Here is an 18,165-nt window from a genome sequence, read left to right on the forward strand (position 1 = left end):
CACCTTCCAGGAAAGTCTAAAGTTCACTTCTTGCTTATTCAATCTCTGTCTTTACTGGGATTTATAAACACACCCAAGTCTCTCCTGTTTTCTAAACCCCTCCTTGACTGCATTTTCCTCCACTCATTGTCCTGCCATCCTCTTTCCCATCACAGGTCAACTTAAAAAAGTGAGCTGCATTCAGAGCTTCCATCGTCTGCCCTTCCTCAGTCTACACTCACCTTCTCCCCCTTCCAAGCTATTCTCCACACAGCAGCCACAGTGCACTTTTAGAGGCACAGATCTTACCAGGTCGTCTCTGTGAAACCTTTAAGGGCTTCACATAGTGGTTGAGATAAAGATCCAAACACTGATGTGGCCACCATGACCTGCATGGCCTGTGTCCCCAGGTCACCTCACCAGAGCTGCTTTTTCTCTCTGCAGCCCTGACACGCTGACTCTCATTTAGGCCTTCAGATACACCCTTCCCTCCCAGGACCAGTCTCTGTGCAAGCTGTTTGCTGTGCCTTGTATGTTCTCCCACTCCCTACGCCCTTTGGCTGATTCTTCACTGCTTAGGTCCGTCTTCCCTGCTGAACACTTTCAGTGGGCGGTGAACCGTCCCATCAAAGCACTTAACCTATCTATAATTTCATATGTATTTTTATAAGCATTTGATTAATGAATTTCCCACATGAGAATCTCATGCTTGTCAGGGTGGGGTGGGGGCAGGTTTAACTTTGCTCATCAGTGTGCCCCTAATACCTAGGCTGAAGCCAGGCACCTACTGATGCTCATAGACTATTTGCTGGATGAATAAATAAATTCTAGATGCAGCCATGCCAAGCCACACAACCAGTAATTTGCAGGTCCAGGAATTGACCTCACATTTCTCAGACTTTAGTCTATTGTTCTGTCTTTGACTCCATATTGCCTGCAAAGAAGGTATGGGAAGAAAGTTGGGGTTGGTAGCAATGCTGCACCAGAAATCAGTGTGAGAAGAAAAAAGCAATGGGTCAAAAATGTTAGCATTATTGTGGGAACTCATGAGTCCCTAAACCTATTTGCAAGGCTAACAACCCAAGTGTGTAATAGCAGTCTGCCAGTTCAGTGACACAGGGCATCAGTGTTCACTGAAGACCTTTGATAATCATATTCATTCTCTTCTCCCACTCCTACCCTGCCAGGAGGAAGCCTTTTTGAGTCAAACCTGGAGAATGAAGGAAGCATTTCTGGCAGTGATTCAACATTTTATAGGCAGTCAGAAGGTAAATTTGCTTAAGAGTTTACAGCTACTGGGAAGTTGGAGGAATAGAAACACCTATAGGTACAGGTACTGCCAGGGCCCGCCAGGTGCATTGTTACCCCAGATGCAACTATCTACTACTACGTGTGAGTCTCCCTGGGTCACTTATTATTGCCAATTGCATGAATCCATCATATGGCCATCCAAAGTGTGGCCAAGGGAACAGCATTCATTCCCAACCATGGATACTTTACAGTCAACTAGTAAATATTCTTCTGGAGTTGGAACATATCAATCAACCCACTCACTTGTGCATCTCTTATTAAAATATTCCCTTAAAGAAGGTATCATTTACTGATTAAATTCTACTTTTTTATACCAATATAATTGCCCCCTTAGAGCAGTGGTTAAAAGCAAAACAAACTTCTAATTTCAAATAAAACTTTATCACTTCAATTCTTTGTCTGAAGTAATGGACATTGATAATCAGTGCCCCCTGAATTGCCTTCCTCCTGTGACCCCCACAGCTCATCTGTACCCTCTATTCTCTCTTTGGGGGCTGTGATGGTTAATTTTGTGTGTCAAAATTAACTGGGCTAAGGGATGCCCAGATAGCTGGTAAAACTTTATTTCTAGGTTTGTCTGTGAAGGTATTTCTGGAAGAGAATAGCATTTGAATCATAGACTGAGAAAAGAAGATCTACCCTCATCAGTATGAGTAGGTGTCATCCAATCCATTGAAAGCCCAGATAGAACTGAAATGCAGAGGAAAGGTGAATTTACTGTCCCTCTTCTGAAGCTGGGACATCCATCTTCACCTGCCCTCAGACATCAGAGCTTCTGATTCTTGGGCCTTCTAACTCAGGACTTAAACCAGCAGCTCCCCCATTCCACAGCCCTTCACATTTGGACTGAATTATACCACTGCTCTTATGGGTCTCCAGCTTGCACACAGCATATCATGGAACTTCTCAGCCTCCTTCATCACATGAGCCAATTCCCATCATAGATCTCCTATTTTATATCTATATATATCCCATTGGTTCTGTTTCTCTGAAGAACCCTAATACAGGTGCCTTCTCATGAAAATTCTGTCCACTGTTATCCTTATTACCTGCAGCTCCTCCATAGGTTACCACACACCATTGTACGACCTCAAGTGCACCTCCATTTGCTGCTGAGCCAGAAATGCCCAACCTTGATTTCATCCCAGAGTTCTAGGCTCAGATTTCTAATGCTTGGCCATTAGCACCTGAAGATCCTATAGGGTTCTTAACCCCAACTTGTCCTAGTCAAGCTCTTTAGCCACTTAGGTCCACCAGTGAGAGATATGTTTCCTTCAGTCCCTCTCCTCATTTCCCCCAAGCTACAAAAGTACTTGTCAGCCCTGTTTTCAATCTTACCCTTTTCTCTCCATTCTAAACCCCTATCCTTCATACCTCTCTGCCCGAAACTCTCTGGTATTAGTGTTAATTTCAGTGGCCATCTGTATCAGCAGGGTTCTCCAATACACTAAATATATATGTATGTACATGCACACACACACACACACACACAGATTCCTTTTAAGGAATTGGCTCATGCAGTTGCAGGGGACTGGCAAGCCCCAAACATACAGGGTAGGCCAGCAGGTTGAAAACTCAGACAGGAGTTGCTGCTTCAGGCTTCAAGCTGAATTTCTCCTCTAGGAAACTTCAGTTTTTGCTCTTAAGGCCTTTCAAAGGATTGAATAAGACACACCCACATTGTGGAGGACAACTCTTACATGAAGTCAACTGATTGTAGATGTTAACGACATCTAAAGAATACCTTCACGGTAACACCTGGACTAGTGTTTGATTAAATAACTGGGTACTATAGCCTAGCCACATTGACACATTGACCATCCCACCATCTAGCTGGTCTTCTGAACTTTGGCCACTTTACCTTCTTAATCTTACCCCCAACCCTTGCCAACCTTTCTCTCTGAAACACTGACCTGAACCTTCACTTTTTACCCAGAGTTCCACATCACTTTCATCTAAGAATTATAATCATAGCATCCAAAGCCTTCCTAGTTACAGCTCCAGGTGCCTACCTTCCAGGAGTCTACACGGATAGTTATGCATGTCTCTTAGTGGTTACTTATATGTCTAATCACCCAATATCTTGGAAGGTACATGAAAGCATGGACTCAGCTTGTCCATCAGGTTGTCACTGGGGCCATCACAGAGTCTAGCACACAAACGGTACTCAGTAAACATTTGTTTGATTCAACAAAAATTTGTACTATTTTCTGTGAAAAATACGTTGGTGACTATCTTGAAGAAGAGAGAGGGGAGATACAGTGTCTACCACCAGGGAGCTCTTAGTGTGTGTGATGACAATTTATATCATGTAGGCTCTAGTTATCAAAACATTGGAAAGACTGTGCTACCTGGTGGTGTGCAGAGCCCTGGGCCGAGCTGCCCCTATGTGGCTCTATCATGACTGTCATAGCTGGCTTGTGACATACTCATCAGCTAGCTAGATCACTTTGACCTTAAGTGGATTGTTTAGAGACTTTATTATGTTTGCCAAATGATACTTTCTGTCTACATCTGTGTCCTTAAGAGTCTAAGAAGCTTGAATTATTTTTTAATTGAGTAGTTAATGAATTGAGGTATTCACACCCTGTTTCATTCTACAAAGAATTTTCAACAGCTTACAGGAGATTTGCATGTGTTAAATAATATATGAGTAGGAGACGATAAATGGAAACAGGAGTTTGAAATTGGGGAAAAGGAGGCCCAGGTACCCAGCCCTTGCTGACCTACATTCCTGCATGTGATGTGACTTGGACTTCTAGGGAAAACTAAGAGAAGGATGATAGAAATTCTCACAAGTAAGAAGCTAAAATCTAGGATCTCAAGGGAAACAGAACTTTTCCCAGCACTTAGCTCCAAAAAGAACTCTTCACTTGGGGAAGTCCTTTATTTTCTCTCATTTGTTGCCATGTCTTTAAAAAAAAATGTCCACTAAAAATATGGTAGCACGATATTTTTAAATCATGTTAGCTTGTATTCGTGTCAGTTTTGTGATTAAAATCAAGGGCTTTGAATTGGAAGGAATTTGGAATGGAATCCAAATTCAAATTCAAAGGAATTGGAATCCAACTGGATTCAAATCTTAGCCTTCTTGTCTTGCTGTGTACCTTGGGTGAGTTATTTAACCACTCTGTGCTTGAAATTTACCATCTGTAAAATTGTACCTATATGGCACCTACTTACCACTGGATTTTTGACAGAATTAACTGTGATCATGTATGTGAAACTCTGGGCCTGGGGCCTGCCATGTGGCTATGGCCAATGTTGTTAATACTGGTTGATAGTCTAAAAAATTAAACCATAGAGTTTATATCTGCACTAAGTCATATGCACAGCCCAATGTCCTTAGTACATTTAATAACATTTTCCCCATCATCACAGTAATACATTATATGGACAAAATAAAGCATAATCTTTATCTGAGAAAGTGGATGAAGAACCATTATTTCCTTATATTAAGCCCTTTTGTTCAGTCATCTTTAAGCCATTCTGTGTGCTTGGACCAGTCCTTCATTTTTGTATGATCATATTCATACAACAATGAATGTGATCAATTCTCGTTCTCTGAAAGTGACCTGTGGGAAGGGGCCGGGGCATGGAGCCTTTCTGGATGATGAAAGCAAGCCCAGAACCTGGGACAGACCTCAAGCAAAGGGTGAGGCTGAAGGGATTTGGGAAGATTTGTTAGAGGAGGAATTTTTGGGCCAAGCCTTGGGGTCCATGGGAACCAGCTCAGTTATGGAGCACGAGACTAGGAGGGAGGAGGAATGAGACAGCAGGCATGAAATAATTTGTTGCATATGGGGCTCGGGATGTGAATGATGCATGGGAGGCAGTTGTGAGGCAGGTGGAAAGGGCGAGGGCTTTGTGCGCTATGGTAAGCAGCTGAGAACTTATCCCAGAGCCCTTGAAGAATTTAAGCAGAAGAGCTTGAACAGTCATTTTACTCATCATTCCCTTTTAGAAATGCTCTTTGTTCTGTTTCCTGTCTAGGACATAGTGTGATGGACACCTTGGCTGTGGCCCTACGGGTGGCTGAAGAGGCCATTGAGGAAGCAATTTCCAAAGCAGAAGCATATGGGGACAGCCTGGTAGGACCCCTCCTGCTCCTCTCTGTGGGGGGAGGTGTGGGTGGGGGTCCTGGCTGCCAGGAGAAAGTGCAGATTGTCAGGAAATCAGGAAATCCCTCTGCTTTTGTGGTCAGGATTCTCCTTGCAAAGTGATTGCCGAGTCAACCCAAGTCCACCCACAGCACACAGCCATTCTCTTCCCTCCGCAGGACAAGCAAAACGAAGCCAGTTACCTGCGGGACCACAAGGAGGAGCTAACCGAGGAACTGGCCACGACAATCTTGCAGAAGGTAGGTGGGCCCTGGCAGTGGGATGGCTGCAATTTCCTGGCTGGGCCCGGAGTAGGGACTCTGGCAAGTAGCAGATGAAACATGAGGAGTGTCTCTGGTACTGTATCTTCTGTGCCTTCTTACTTTAGCCTTTTGTGCCCTGCGGACCCATGTAGAGGGAATGTATTGCACTGCTCTGCAGTCACTCCTGCTAGCTCCGTGCCCTATGCTGTCCCTTGCACAGTGTACCTGTCAATTACTTCTGAGAAACCAACCACCCCAAAACTCTGTGGCTTCTGACAAGGATCTTTCTGTCTTCCACAACCAATTCTCCAGCACCAACTGAGAACTGAAATTCCATTCAGATACTAACTTCTTCCTGCAGTTAGTGCAGACCCCACATTTAAGGGCCCAGTCCCACAAGACTGCCACTACTTCAGACATCAGCCACAAGTTTCAGGTATCCCCAAGCCACCACACTTCTCCTTACCCTGCTACAAATTTGGGAGTTTCCACGACCCTGGACCCTCAATTCAATGATTTGCTAGAACTCACAGAACTCAGAAAACTGCTTTACTTACCATTACCAGTTTAAAATAAAGGGTACAGGTGAACGGCCAGATGAAGAGATACAGAGAGCAGCAGGGTCTGGGGACAGGATGTACAGAGCTCCCATGCCCTCTCTGTGAACATCACTCCACCAACACATCGATGTATGTACCAACTAGGAAGGTTTCTGTGCCTTGTTGCATCAGAGTTTTTAGCCAGGTTTCAGTATGTAGGCATGATTGATTAAATGATTGATTACCTGATTGAACGCACTCTCTAGTCTTTCTGCTCCGAGCCCTCTAATCATGCACTGTAGTTGGCTTTTCTGGCAACCTGCCGCCATCCTGAAGTTATCTAGGGACCTCACCTTGAATCACCTTGTTAGTATAACAAAGACACTCCTAACACTCGAATCATTGCAAATGTTTTTTTAAACTGTGCCAGGAAATGGGGACAAAGACCAAATACAGACGCCCCTGAACTTACAGTGGATGGGGTTAAGTCCAGATAGTAACCCCATCCTAAGTTGAAGGTATCAGAAGTCAAAATGCATTCAATACACCTAACATACTCTTAATATATCCTAGCTTAGCCTAGCCTATCGTAGATGTACTCAGAACTTGCATTAGCCTATAACAGGTCAGAATCATCTAACTCAAAGCCTATTTTATAATAGTGTTTAATAGCTCATATAATTTATGGAATGCCGTCCTGAATACACAGCGCTTTCCCACCATCATAAAGTCCAAAAATCCTAAGTCAAGGACTATCTGTATATATGTTTTGTTATGCCACAATTTACTTCTTGCTCACACATCTGCAGTGGCTGCACTTCCAGCTGTGGGTTGGGACAAAGTCGGCTGCAGCATGTTCACTCTGGGTCCCAACTGAGGGCACATCAGCTGCCTGTGGCCATGACAGGAGCACAAGCCAGCAAGAGGAAGCACACAGTGCTTATTAAGGCCGAGGCTTAGCTCTGGCTTACAGTTACTGACTCCCTCCTCTCATCTCATTGGCCAGAGCAAGTCACACATCGAGTCCAAAGCCAAGGGCTGGGATGTAGAATCTCCCTATACTAGGAGGGTCTGCAGAGTCACACAACAAAGTGCTGTATGCAGGAAGTGTTGAAAAACTTCAGTCTTCCCTTTTGGTCACAATAATTCATATCCCTTCCATATGCCAAGTAGACTCACCACACCCAAAGACCCCCAAATGTCTCATCCCATCACAATTCAAAGTACATTTGATCCAATTTTAGCTCCTTTTTAGCTGGAGATCTGTAAACTAAGCAAACGAATGATCTCCGCCCCATGTACCCAACATGCAATGTTTGAAGAGGGACAAAGAGACAGCACTGGCCCCACCTACCTGCAGAGGGGAAGAATGGGAGGCACTGGGGGTCACTGGTCCTCAGCAATTCTGAAATCCTGCTGGGCAACATGGCTGGGTCCCCACCCTGCCAGGGGAGATGGCACCTCAGTTCATTGTTCTCTGGGCTCTCAACTTCCCTTTTTATCCTCCTGTCTGGCCTAAAGGAACATTGAAGAATATGCTCATCTTGGTGGCTTAGCACATTTCTTGACTGCTTCCTGCCTATAGGAAGTTGAAAGCCCAGAGACCTTGGTACAGATGGACTCACTAGGTCCAAATGACTGTGCAAATGAGCTGGATCTGGAGCCATTCTGGTGACTCTTGATGTCTAGCCCCTTGATAGGGCTTCCAGATGCTTCCTAAAGTCAGGACTTACAACCAGAGGCTCTGGGTTTGAAATCCAGCTCCACCATTTATGAGCTGTGTAGCCTTATCCAATAACTTAGTGTCTCTGAGCCTGTTTCCTCATCTATAAAATGGAAAGAATTACAGTATGTACCTTCTAGAATTAAGTGAGGTAAAGCTTACACAATACCTAACGTGAGGTCTGAAACATGCTAGGCACTTAATAAATAGAAGAAGCTGTTAACATCATAAAAGGATTATTTGCAAACTGTAGAATGCTTAGTATGTTCAAGGCTATAGTTGTACTGGTTTCTCATAGAGCAGATTTGAAACAGCCTAGTGTTCTGTTGACATTAAGCTTGTAAGTGGCTGAAAAAATATTCCAAAGATGGTCCCAGTTACCCCAGATAGCATCAGGAGGCCTCTCTAATAACTTGCCCCTTTTTTGTCCTCCCCTCCCCAGATTATACGAAAACAGAAGAGCAAAAGTGAGCAGCAAGTGGAAGAAGAGCCAGGATGGCCACATCCCCAGAGTGGCAGCACAAAAGTGGCAAATGAAGGGACCTCAGCATCCCCTGGAGGCCACCGCACTCCTGCTGCCCTCTGGGTAAGTCCCCAAGAAGTGCTGGCCTATCCTCCACATGTGCAAGTCTGGGGCACACATTTAACCCTCTGTAGTTGAATCAGGTGGCCACTGGCCAGGGTAAAATTTCAAAAGGATGGGGAGCGAAATTGAAAGAGAAAGTGAGTGTGTGTCAGGGGCCAGGAGGGTAAGAGAGGAGAGAAAAACACAAATGGTCTATTGACAATTATAGAAATAGATTTTACACAGAGACCAATTTAGGAAACATACAAATGCTGATAGGCTGCATTTTTTTTTCATTCTGAAAAGAATTAGTACTGAGTCCAGTGGGGAGAAATAACTTTATAAGGACCGTGTGTATTCTTATAACCTAGATTGCTTGCTTTATTGAAACTGAAAAGTGACCACGAGAACATTGCCACTGCTATTTCAACCACCAAAATGGTCACATCTGGACACAGGAAGTCACAGTGTGGAGCCAACCTTTCTGTCTGTCACCTTGAGTCACAGAGCTCAGTGGTCTTCCCACGACCCAGGGGTTTGGTGCTGCTCCTGTCTGCAGTAGAGTTGCTGAGCCTGTCACATCCATTGTTACTGGTTTGAGTAAGCCCAGTTGAGAATGTGCAAAGTGCTGGGGAAGGAGCTGGGTGGGGTAGGATCTGCAAGAAACCAAGGGACTGGCCAGTAGGGCTCTGGTTCTGCTAGATATAGGTGCTCACAGTCTGGGACAGGGCAGCACCCAGGTGCACTTCAAAACTGGAAAGTTAGGCATGGGAAAGGCAAGGCCAGGGGCATACCCCATCCCCACTGGGAGTCCAGTGGCATTCATCCCTGCATGAGCAGATTAAAACAAGGGTGTGCAAAGCAGCACATGGTAGACTTGCAGTCCACAAGGGATCAGCATAGGTCACCTACATAAACTCCCTTGTCCTCGCCAACTGCCAGATGCACAGGGGTTACAAGGAGTATCTTTATGGCTTTATCAGAGATTAAACTTCATTGATTTATCAGCAGAACCTTTCTTTGTCAACATGCTGTCAGCTTGTTTTACTGCTGCTGTCATGCGTATGCTCAGCACCAAGGAGAACAAAACAAATAGAAGACTCCATGCCCACCCTCCAGAGCTTTATAATCTGGTTAGCAAGGCAGGAGGGGACACGGGTAAGGCTGGTAAAAAAAAAAAAAAAAAAAAAAAAAAAAGAGATAATGGGAGACAGTTCATCATTGGGTGCTGAGTTGAAAGATTAAGAATGGAAATGGATTTGGAATTCAGACAAGGGGCCTTTCCAGCAAGGAGTGGAAAGGGATCCTCCTGGATGGAGCAGGGGAGCAAAAGTCCTTCAAATAGCCTGTCACTCAGACTGGTCACAAAATCAGAGCTGCAGTTCCTGGGCTCAGGCTGCAGGCATGACATCACCTTGCATTTGGGGTCTTTCTGAAATATTTTCTGCAAACTCAAAGTATCAAGTCTTGGGGAGTTCCAGAAAGTGGAAATTCCCACAGCACCCCAGACTCAACCATGAGTCAATGAGTCAGAGGCAAGAACAGAGAGCTTGGGCTCTGTCTCTGCCACTCCTGGGGTAGGATTCTGGACTTGCCCTTGACTAGGTATGAGACCTTGAACAACTGTTTAGTTTCCTGTCTGTAAAATGGAAATAATAAGACCTGCCCTAAAGGATGGCTCTGAGGATTCCTTGTGTGGCCAACACAGTCTTTATTGAGATTCCACTATGTGCAAGGTACTGTGCTAGGTGCTTGTATTAGTTTGTTCTTGTGCTGCTAATAAAGATGTACCCAATACTGGGTAATTTATAAAGGAAAGAGGTTTGACTCATGGTTCCACATGACTAGGGAGGCCACACAAGTGAAGGAGGAACAAAGTCACATCTTATGTGGTGGCAAGCAAGAGAGCATGTGCAGGAGAACTCCCTTTTATAAAACCATCAGATCTCATGAGACTTATTCACTATCACAAGAACAGCATGGGAAAGACCTGCCCACATGATTCTATTACCTTCCATCAGGTCCCTCCCACGACATGTGGGAATTATGGAAGCTACAATTCAAGACAAGTTTTGGGTGGGGCCCCGCCAGACCGTATCAGTGCTACAGAGACAGTGGTCTCTGCAGATACAGCAGACTCCACCATCTAATGGTGAAACATGAGGAGTGCCATAAACAAGTAAATAACAACAACAACAACAAAAAACACAGGGGTATGTATTTCAGGAATTGTCATCAAGGGGATGGAGGGGAGGGAGTGCTGGGGACAGGTAGATGCTTGGTTAGGGAGCTGTCAGGGAAAACCATTTTTAGGAGATGACATGAAACCAAGACTTGAAAGATGAGAGGTCTGGGAGCAGTAAGAGGAAGGGCACTACTACAGGGGGAATGATGTGTGTGGAGGCTCTGAGCAGGAAGGAACTTGGTATGTTCAAGAAATAGAATAGTGGTTATGTGGCTAGAAAATGGGGTAAGGGGCACAGTGGCAGTGGCGGGTGACTAAATGAGACGTGGACATAGTTATTGCTCTATTATTAACTTATTTCTACATTTTGAAATAAGGGTGACTATATCTTCAAGGTATCCCCTATGAGTTATGAGCTGTACTTCACTGTGTTTTGGACAGCAAGGCTCCAGGCCCAGAGAGCAGAGCTGTTGGCGTATCACTTACTCACCTGCTCCAATTCCCAGACCACCTGCTGCCACCAGCCCAACCCCACTGTGGGTCCTCACCAGTGCCCTCTCCCCTTCCTTCCCACACACAGCCAGATGGCATCAGCTTGCTTCTCTTCTAAGATATCAACTCACCCATTAGAACATTTCCATCCACTCACTGCATCTTGGGGCTGTCTCATTCTTCCTTTATCAGAAGCTGAAAGCTCTTTCTCTGACCCTGTCTCATTTCCCCTTGCACTAAAAAGACCTCACTCCCCAGAAACAGACCTTTCCTGATTCTTCCTATTGGCATCAGGTGACTGCAGTTCTGCACAGTAACTAAAATTCTCACGTAAATCCGGTGAACAGAGAGGCATGGGAAGGGGGTCATCACAGAAAGCTTGAATAGTAATGTTAATAATGGAGTGATAGTCAGGTATCTATAGTAATAACACAGGAACAATACCTTTTCTTTATATAAATTTTATATGCAGCGGGCTTTCACACATTGTTTCCTTAGCTCCACATATGAGCACCCTGCATTGTCCCCATTTGACAAAGGAGTAAACTGAATCATAGCTACCCCAAGCCACTGGAACTAAGTGATTGCAGGTCTCCTGGTTCTGAGCATTTCCTACACTCCGTTGTCTCCTGTTCCCTTGGGAAGCTCCGGACATGGAATGCCTGCTTCCCCACCAGATGGTCGCTGGATCTCCTTGTCATGCATATGGTTAAAACTGGACATAGTGCCCCTCCCACCTCCTAGAGACCAGAGATGCTCTGTGTATCATTAGAGATGTAGGACAGTGGGCTCTTGTATCATAAGCCAAAACAGTGGGCACAACAGTGATGACAGCCAATAGTGTTCCCGTTTCAGCAGCAGGACAGCAGAGGGATTTCATCCACACTCCTCAGCCAAGCACTGGCTGAAAGCAGCTTCAAATAAACAACCATGACCCTTCCCAAGGGAAATCTCCCGCTTGGCTCATCAGCTCACTGGAATGAACTCAGTCCACCCAGGACACAGGCGTGGCCACCGGCTGTTTTCACTGAGGAAGACATTTAGAGGCACAAGCCAGAGTCTCATGGGATTTCCCTTTGGTTTACTAAAACAAATACCTCTCAGGATTTTATTTGTTTTGTCAGAAAAAAATCTGTCTTGCCAAACGCCGGCCTCCTACACAGCATAACTCATGGCTATGCTTTGACATCAATGTAAAGAGAACTTAAGCATTTGTTTTTTTGAAGCAAATAGAGGAATATTATTTATTTTGAGATTTTTATATAAAAATGGGGCCTAATGGAAGCCCCTCCCTGAATGTAACATATCTTTTGAATTTCCATATGCAATACTTCGCAAGATATGTCCACCTCCCCCCAGCTTGAATCCACCTTTTAGGGAGGGAGGTGGGAGAGAACTGTGCGGCTGTAGCTTGGGAAAGCACCATCAAGGATACTGACACATACCCTTGGGTGAGCACCTCTCTTGGCATAACAGTGTAACCACCCAGATCATATGCCTGGCAGGGGTGCAGGCACCTTACAGGAGGAACAAGGTTATCAGCTGGCTCTTTGTTACTGCAACCTTCATCTTTATCTTAGACATTTGATCAAGGAGACTCCCTCCTGTCCTCTCCCTGTGAGTTCACACTATCCCGTGATTTTCAATATGTAAACAGCATACTTTTGTCAATAGTATCAGGAAGGAAGAAGTATATGCTCTGTCTTCCCCCTGTTCATACTTACACTCATGGGGAGCTGCCCCAAGCGAAGAAACCTGATTCTGAGAGTAAAGAGAAATCTGTTATGCACTCAGCTAGGTCCCGGACACAATTTTCCCTTGAGAAGCCACTATTATCAGCCCCTTCATGATTGTCTGTGGTCACATGTGCTCTGGATTTTCCACAGCTCAGCACCGGGTGTGTAGTAGGCATCTTGCAGTACAGGTCCATGGCGGTTGATGGCCGAACAAGTCTATTAGCGGGGCTATAATGGAGACCTGGACTTGAACCTTTCCCTTCAGGTTTCCAGGATACCCGTGGAGGAGGAAGAGTGTACGAATTAAGGTTCCAGCAAAAACACTGGGATCCATACCCTCATAAATCATCATTTTTAGTACCTGACTTGGTTTAAAGACAAGCACTGTGATTAGAGCTTTTAAAACATGTTATTGGAGGCCAGGTGCAGTGGCTCATGCCTATAATCCCAGCGCTTTGGGAGGTCAAGGCGGGTGGATCACAAGGTCAGGAGATTGAGACCATTCTGGCTAACACGGTATAACCCCATCTCTATTAAAAATACAAAAAATTAGCCGAGCATAGTGGCGGGCACCTGTAGTCCCTGCTACTCGGGGGACTGAGGGAGGAGAATGGTGTGAACCCGGGAGGTGGAGATCACGCCACTGCACTCCAGCTTGGGCGACAGAGCAAGACTCTGTCTCAAAAAAAAAAAAAAAAAGTTATTGGGATGGAGAGCTTGCACTGTCCCAACTGTGGTGATAAGAATGCATTAAGTCTTAATTCATTGGCTCATTTAGAAAGGCCTATACTAAGTCCTAGCCTGAACACCACCAATACTTGAAGTGGTGAAACAGATACTCATCTGTCCCCATTGGGCTTCAGTCATCTACATTTAAGAGGACAAGCTGAGGTGACCCACAGAACCCACACTGGCCAGCTCAGGAAGATGAGCCACAGATACCCCAACAGCAATGACAGGAAATGACCTGGATCCTCCCCTGACCTTATTCCCACTTCTCTTCATCCCTCCCTCCTTTTGTGCTTGTCTCTGGCCTGCTGCCCTCCCTTCCCATTCTTAGACTCCCATTGGGTGTGGTTCCCCATGTCTTGCCCCCCGATGGCACTGGCCTGACTTCCCTTGGGCAGGAACCCTCTCACCAGTACCATAGCGGGGCCAGCCTGGTGCCCACCAGGGGTGACACATATGGTAGACAGGGTCAGCTTTCTCAAATGCTGTATACAGCATGGCTGGGCAGACTCATGTAGGCTAAGCCACTCCTTTACCTGGCCCTAATATCCTATGATGAAAAAGCCTGTGCCAGGAGAGTGAACCCAAATTTCAGACCACTGGTTTAGGACTTAAGTCCAAGAGTTAATTTCAGGTCCAAGAGTTAGGACCCAAAAGGGACTGACCCTGGCCAAAGCCACTATATGGCACACCTCTGGGAACCCCCATTCATATGGAATACAATGCTATTAGTGCCCCCTGGGGATGTGTAGCTGCTGCCGAGGCAAGGAATGTGAGAAACAACCATTGGTTGAGGACCATGCACTATGTTTGCACATCACATGTGATTTCTTTTAATCCTGGCCACAACATAAGGACATATATTATTAGACCAATTTTATGGATGAAGAAACTGAGCCTAGAGCATTAACATAACTTGCCTAAAGTCATACAGGTAGTAATAAGTGGGGCCAGAATTTGAGTATCTCTTTCCTGCTCCAAAACTGTTGGTCAAGTTTCTTCCTCTCTAAAATGAGATCAGTAGTTCAGTGATCTCCACGGTCGCTTTCAGCTGAGAGGTTCTGAGGCTGCACTGTTCAGTATGGTGGCTAAAAGCCACAAGTGACTATTTTTTTTTTTTTTTTTTTTTTTTTACAAGTGACTATTTTAATGTAAATTAAATAAAACTAAAAATCTAGTTCTTTGGTCACACTGGCCACATTTCAGGTGCTCAGGTGCACCAGTGCCTGCCTGGTGGTGACTATGTTAGACGGTGCAGATGTAGAACATTTCCATCATCAATCAAGTTGTATTTGCACAGCACTGGTCTAGGGATTTAGATAAAGAAGAAGAGATGAACAAACGGCACAAAAGCAGAAATACAAGGCCAGGTACATGGCTCATGCCTGTAATCCTGGCACTTTGGGAGGCTGAGGTGGGAGGATTGTTTGAGGCTAGGAATTCGAGACCAGCCTGGGCAATACAGTGAGACCCCATCTCTACAAAAAATAAAAATAAAAATTAGCTGGGTGGGCTGGGCACAGTGGCTCACGCCTGTAATCCCAGCACTTTGGGAGGCTGAGGCGGGTGGATCACCTGAGGTCAGTAGTTCAAGATCAGCCTGACCAACATAGTGAAACCCTGTCTCTACTAAAAATACAAAAAATTAGCTGGGTGTGGTGGTGGGCACCTGTAATCCCAGCTACTAGGGAGGCTGAGGTAGGAGAATTGCTTGAACCCAGGAGGCGGAGGTTGCAGTGAGCCAAGATCACACCATTGCACTGCAGTCTGGGCAACAAGAGCAAAATTCCATTTCAAAAAAAAAAAAAAAAATTAGCTGGGCATCGCGGTGCATGCCTGGGGAAAATGAGGTGGGAGGATCCTTTGAGCCCAGGAAGTCAAGGCTGCAGTGAGCTATGATTGCACCACTGCACTCCAGCCTGGGCAACAGAGCAAGACCCTGTCTAAAAAAAAAATATATATATATATATATATATGCCTGGACACAAACCAATGGGCTGAGTTTCGGTTCTTGGGTACTTCAGAGAACATAGCTCTCCCACCTTTCCTCAAGCTGTTCTCACCCTGGACACTCATCTGCATCACCTGCCCAAGCCCTGCTTTAAGGGTCTTGATGCAAGGGGTCTGGGGTGGAGCCAGGGCTTCCATATTACCAGAAGCCCCTGAGTGATGCTGACAGGATGCCAGGCTTAAGGATGGTATCTTTATAGTATCTTGAGACAGAATCCTGACCTACAGGCTGTGGAGGGCCCTAAACCTGTGGCCTCCTGATAGGGCCTCCCCTTTTTCAATTTTCCAAAGACCCAGACACCTTTGGCTTAAGAAATAACCATGCAGAATCCCCAAAACCCATCAGCACCAGTGCTTAGGCTTGACTGCAAAACCCAAACTTAATTCTTCCCCATCCAGATGGGATTTCTCATCTATTCTCTTGGAAGAAGGTTCGGTGTGAATGCTCCATTTTTAATTTCCTCCCTCATTGTGTGCTCTCTGCCAGTATGGGGGTCAGTGCGACCTGGCTTTCAAAACCTTAAGATGCAATATCCTAGAAGGCACCAGTGTGGGTGTTATAATTCATTTCATGCCTCTTTGGGTGCATGCAAATAAAAAGGCCTCTCTGTAATAATATTGTGATCTTATTGTAATGATGATGGTGACACCAGGGACCAGATACTTACTGTGTGCCCAGTGACTAAGATGAATCTCTGTCTGGCTTTCTCTGTTCTCCTGTCTTTTGTCCCTTCCTATTTTCTCAGCCTTTTCCCTTTGTCTCTGTCATTTCCTTCCTCATATTCCTTCTCTCTTTTGAATGGCCATAGTATAGGACTAAAGTACTTTTTATCATTGCTATAATTATCGGAATGAATTTAATACTTACATCTGACCCTAAAAACACAAAGCAAAGCCGTGTCTCAGTTATGTATACATACGACCACTCTTCTTGATTTGTCCTCAAATCTTTGATACTAAAAACATTCTCTCCCTGTTTTTTATTGTGGGCTCTTTGAGAGCAAAGACTATTTTAAAGCTGCGGTTGGTGCCACAGGGAGCCTGTCCCGTTGGTGATAATCATAGCAATCATAGCAACAATCTATGGTTCCAACAGATATAAGTAGAACACATTGCTGCTGCCCACACAGGAGATGCAGCTACTGCAAAGAATGGTGTACCAAAAGTAACTGATGATCACACTGGGTGTTTTGCCCAGAGCTTCGGGACCGGTTGGTTCAGATGGCAAGTCCTGCTGGGCTGGGGCACATTAACCAGGAGTGCATTTTCCCAGGCTTGCAGCAAAGGCTGTCAGGCACACACCAAGAAAGCATGGAGGAGCATCAAATTGGAATCAGTCAGACCCGAGCTCAACCCTTGCCTTACCCTTGGCCATCCATATGCTTTGGGCAAGTTATTCAATCCTGACTCTTGTTTACTCAATCAAGTTGAGTGAGAGAACAGTTACACCGGCTCAGTGGTAACACTTAATAAATGCTCTTATTTGGCTAATATTTATTGAATGCTTTCTCTGTGCTATGCATGATACTGATCCCTTAACATGAGGAAACTGAGGCTTAGAACAGTTAAAGTTTTTCCAGGATCCCACATAGCAAGAGGAGGAGCTGGCATTTACCCACTACCAAATGTATCACCCATAAGTTAATGCCCAAGGAGTTAAGAGGAAGGGCCTCTCTGAAAGCCCAAATTCTCAAGTTCATCAATGCAAAGGATTGCTGATGTGCCAACATTCCTGGATCCATGGACTCCCCCTACAGCTCCCTTGCACAGATGTTCAGACACTATAACTCAGACCAGTCCTTCCAGTCACCAGCCCTGCGTCTTCTGTGTACCCTAGAATAAGTAAGACAAGCGGAGGCTATGGGTAGGAAAGAAAAGTGGGCACAGAGGGCTCAGCCAGGGTTATAAGCCAGCGTAATAAACAAATAAATTACTCCTCTCTGGCTGAACTAGCTGGTGAGTAAAAGCATTGTTGTGGTGCCCTCTGCTGGGCGTGTGTTGCTTGTAATGAATTTGTGGCAGAACCACACCTGGGTCTCAGAACTGTCTTTTCCACCTTGGCTGGAGACTGTAGGCCACCAGTGGCCTAGAACCTGTTGGAGACAGCTCTGTTGAGCCTTTTGTGGTTGTCAGGGTATAGTTTTTTTCTAGTGTGGAACAATGACTTGCCTGAAATAGACTATCTTTATAGCCTGGCATTCCCTACTCTCTGCTATTGGGACCAGAGAGGGACTTTTCATTTGTTAGTCTTGGCTTTTGTAGGGAATGGGGGAGAATTTTTGTCCCATAAGAAAGGACCCCAGCCACCATATATACACACAAGTCTGAGTCACTGCAAAATGAAATATTAAGTATTGTTTCCCCCCAAACTTGTATTCAGTGATTTACAGTGAGAAGCTTATAGATATTTTTTAAAGGCTAGATACAGTAAATGGCTTCTGTGAGGCTGTAATAATACTGCATCTGGCAACTAGACTGTCAGCTTCATAAGGGCCAGCACTGTGTCTTAGAGCCTATAAATTCAGTCACAAAC

General features: G+C 45.2%; 2 protein-coding genes across 22 annotated transcripts in view; both read left to right on the forward strand.

Annotated features, from left to right (window-relative positions):
• Positions 1-18,165, forward strand: part of MYRIP (myosin VIIA and Rab interacting protein) — a 418,438-nt gene that overhangs the window by 323,469 nt on the left and 76,804 nt on the right. For both annotated transcript variants that reach the window (XM_050780367.1, XM_050780368.1), the window contains exons 5-8: positions 1,167-1,247; positions 5,284-5,381; positions 5,570-5,650; positions 8,358-8,501. In XM_050780367.1, the coding sequence (XP_050636324.1) occupies positions 1,167-1,247; positions 5,284-5,381; positions 5,570-5,650; positions 8,358-8,501 (404 nt within the window). The remainder of the gene's footprint in view (positions 1-1,166; positions 1,248-5,283; positions 5,382-5,569; positions 5,651-8,357; positions 8,502-18,165) is intronic.
• The window catches only part of RPL14 (ribosomal protein L14), a 575,215-nt gene that overhangs the window by 290,097 nt on the left and 266,953 nt on the right, over positions 1-18,165 (forward strand). Inside the window, exon 1 of one of the 20 annotated variants that reach the window (XM_050780435.1) lies at positions 705-708. The exons of 15 other annotated variants lie outside the window; for them this stretch is intronic. The gene's annotated coding sequence lies outside the window, so the exon portion shown is untranslated. Of the gene's footprint in view, positions 1-704; positions 709-4,880; positions 4,885-7,574; positions 7,579-16,123; positions 16,128-17,900; positions 17,905-18,165 lie in introns of those variants that run through there. 4 more of the 20 variants (XM_050780457.1, XM_050780464.1, XM_050780441.1 and 1 more) reach the window with 4 other exon arrangements.

Source organism: Macaca thibetana, chromosome 2, assembly GCF_024542745.1.
Source record: "Macaca thibetana thibetana isolate TM-01 chromosome 2, ASM2454274v1, whole genome shotgun sequence".
Classification (NCBI taxonomy): Eukaryota; Metazoa; Chordata; class Mammalia; order Primates; family Cercopithecidae; genus Macaca; species Macaca thibetana.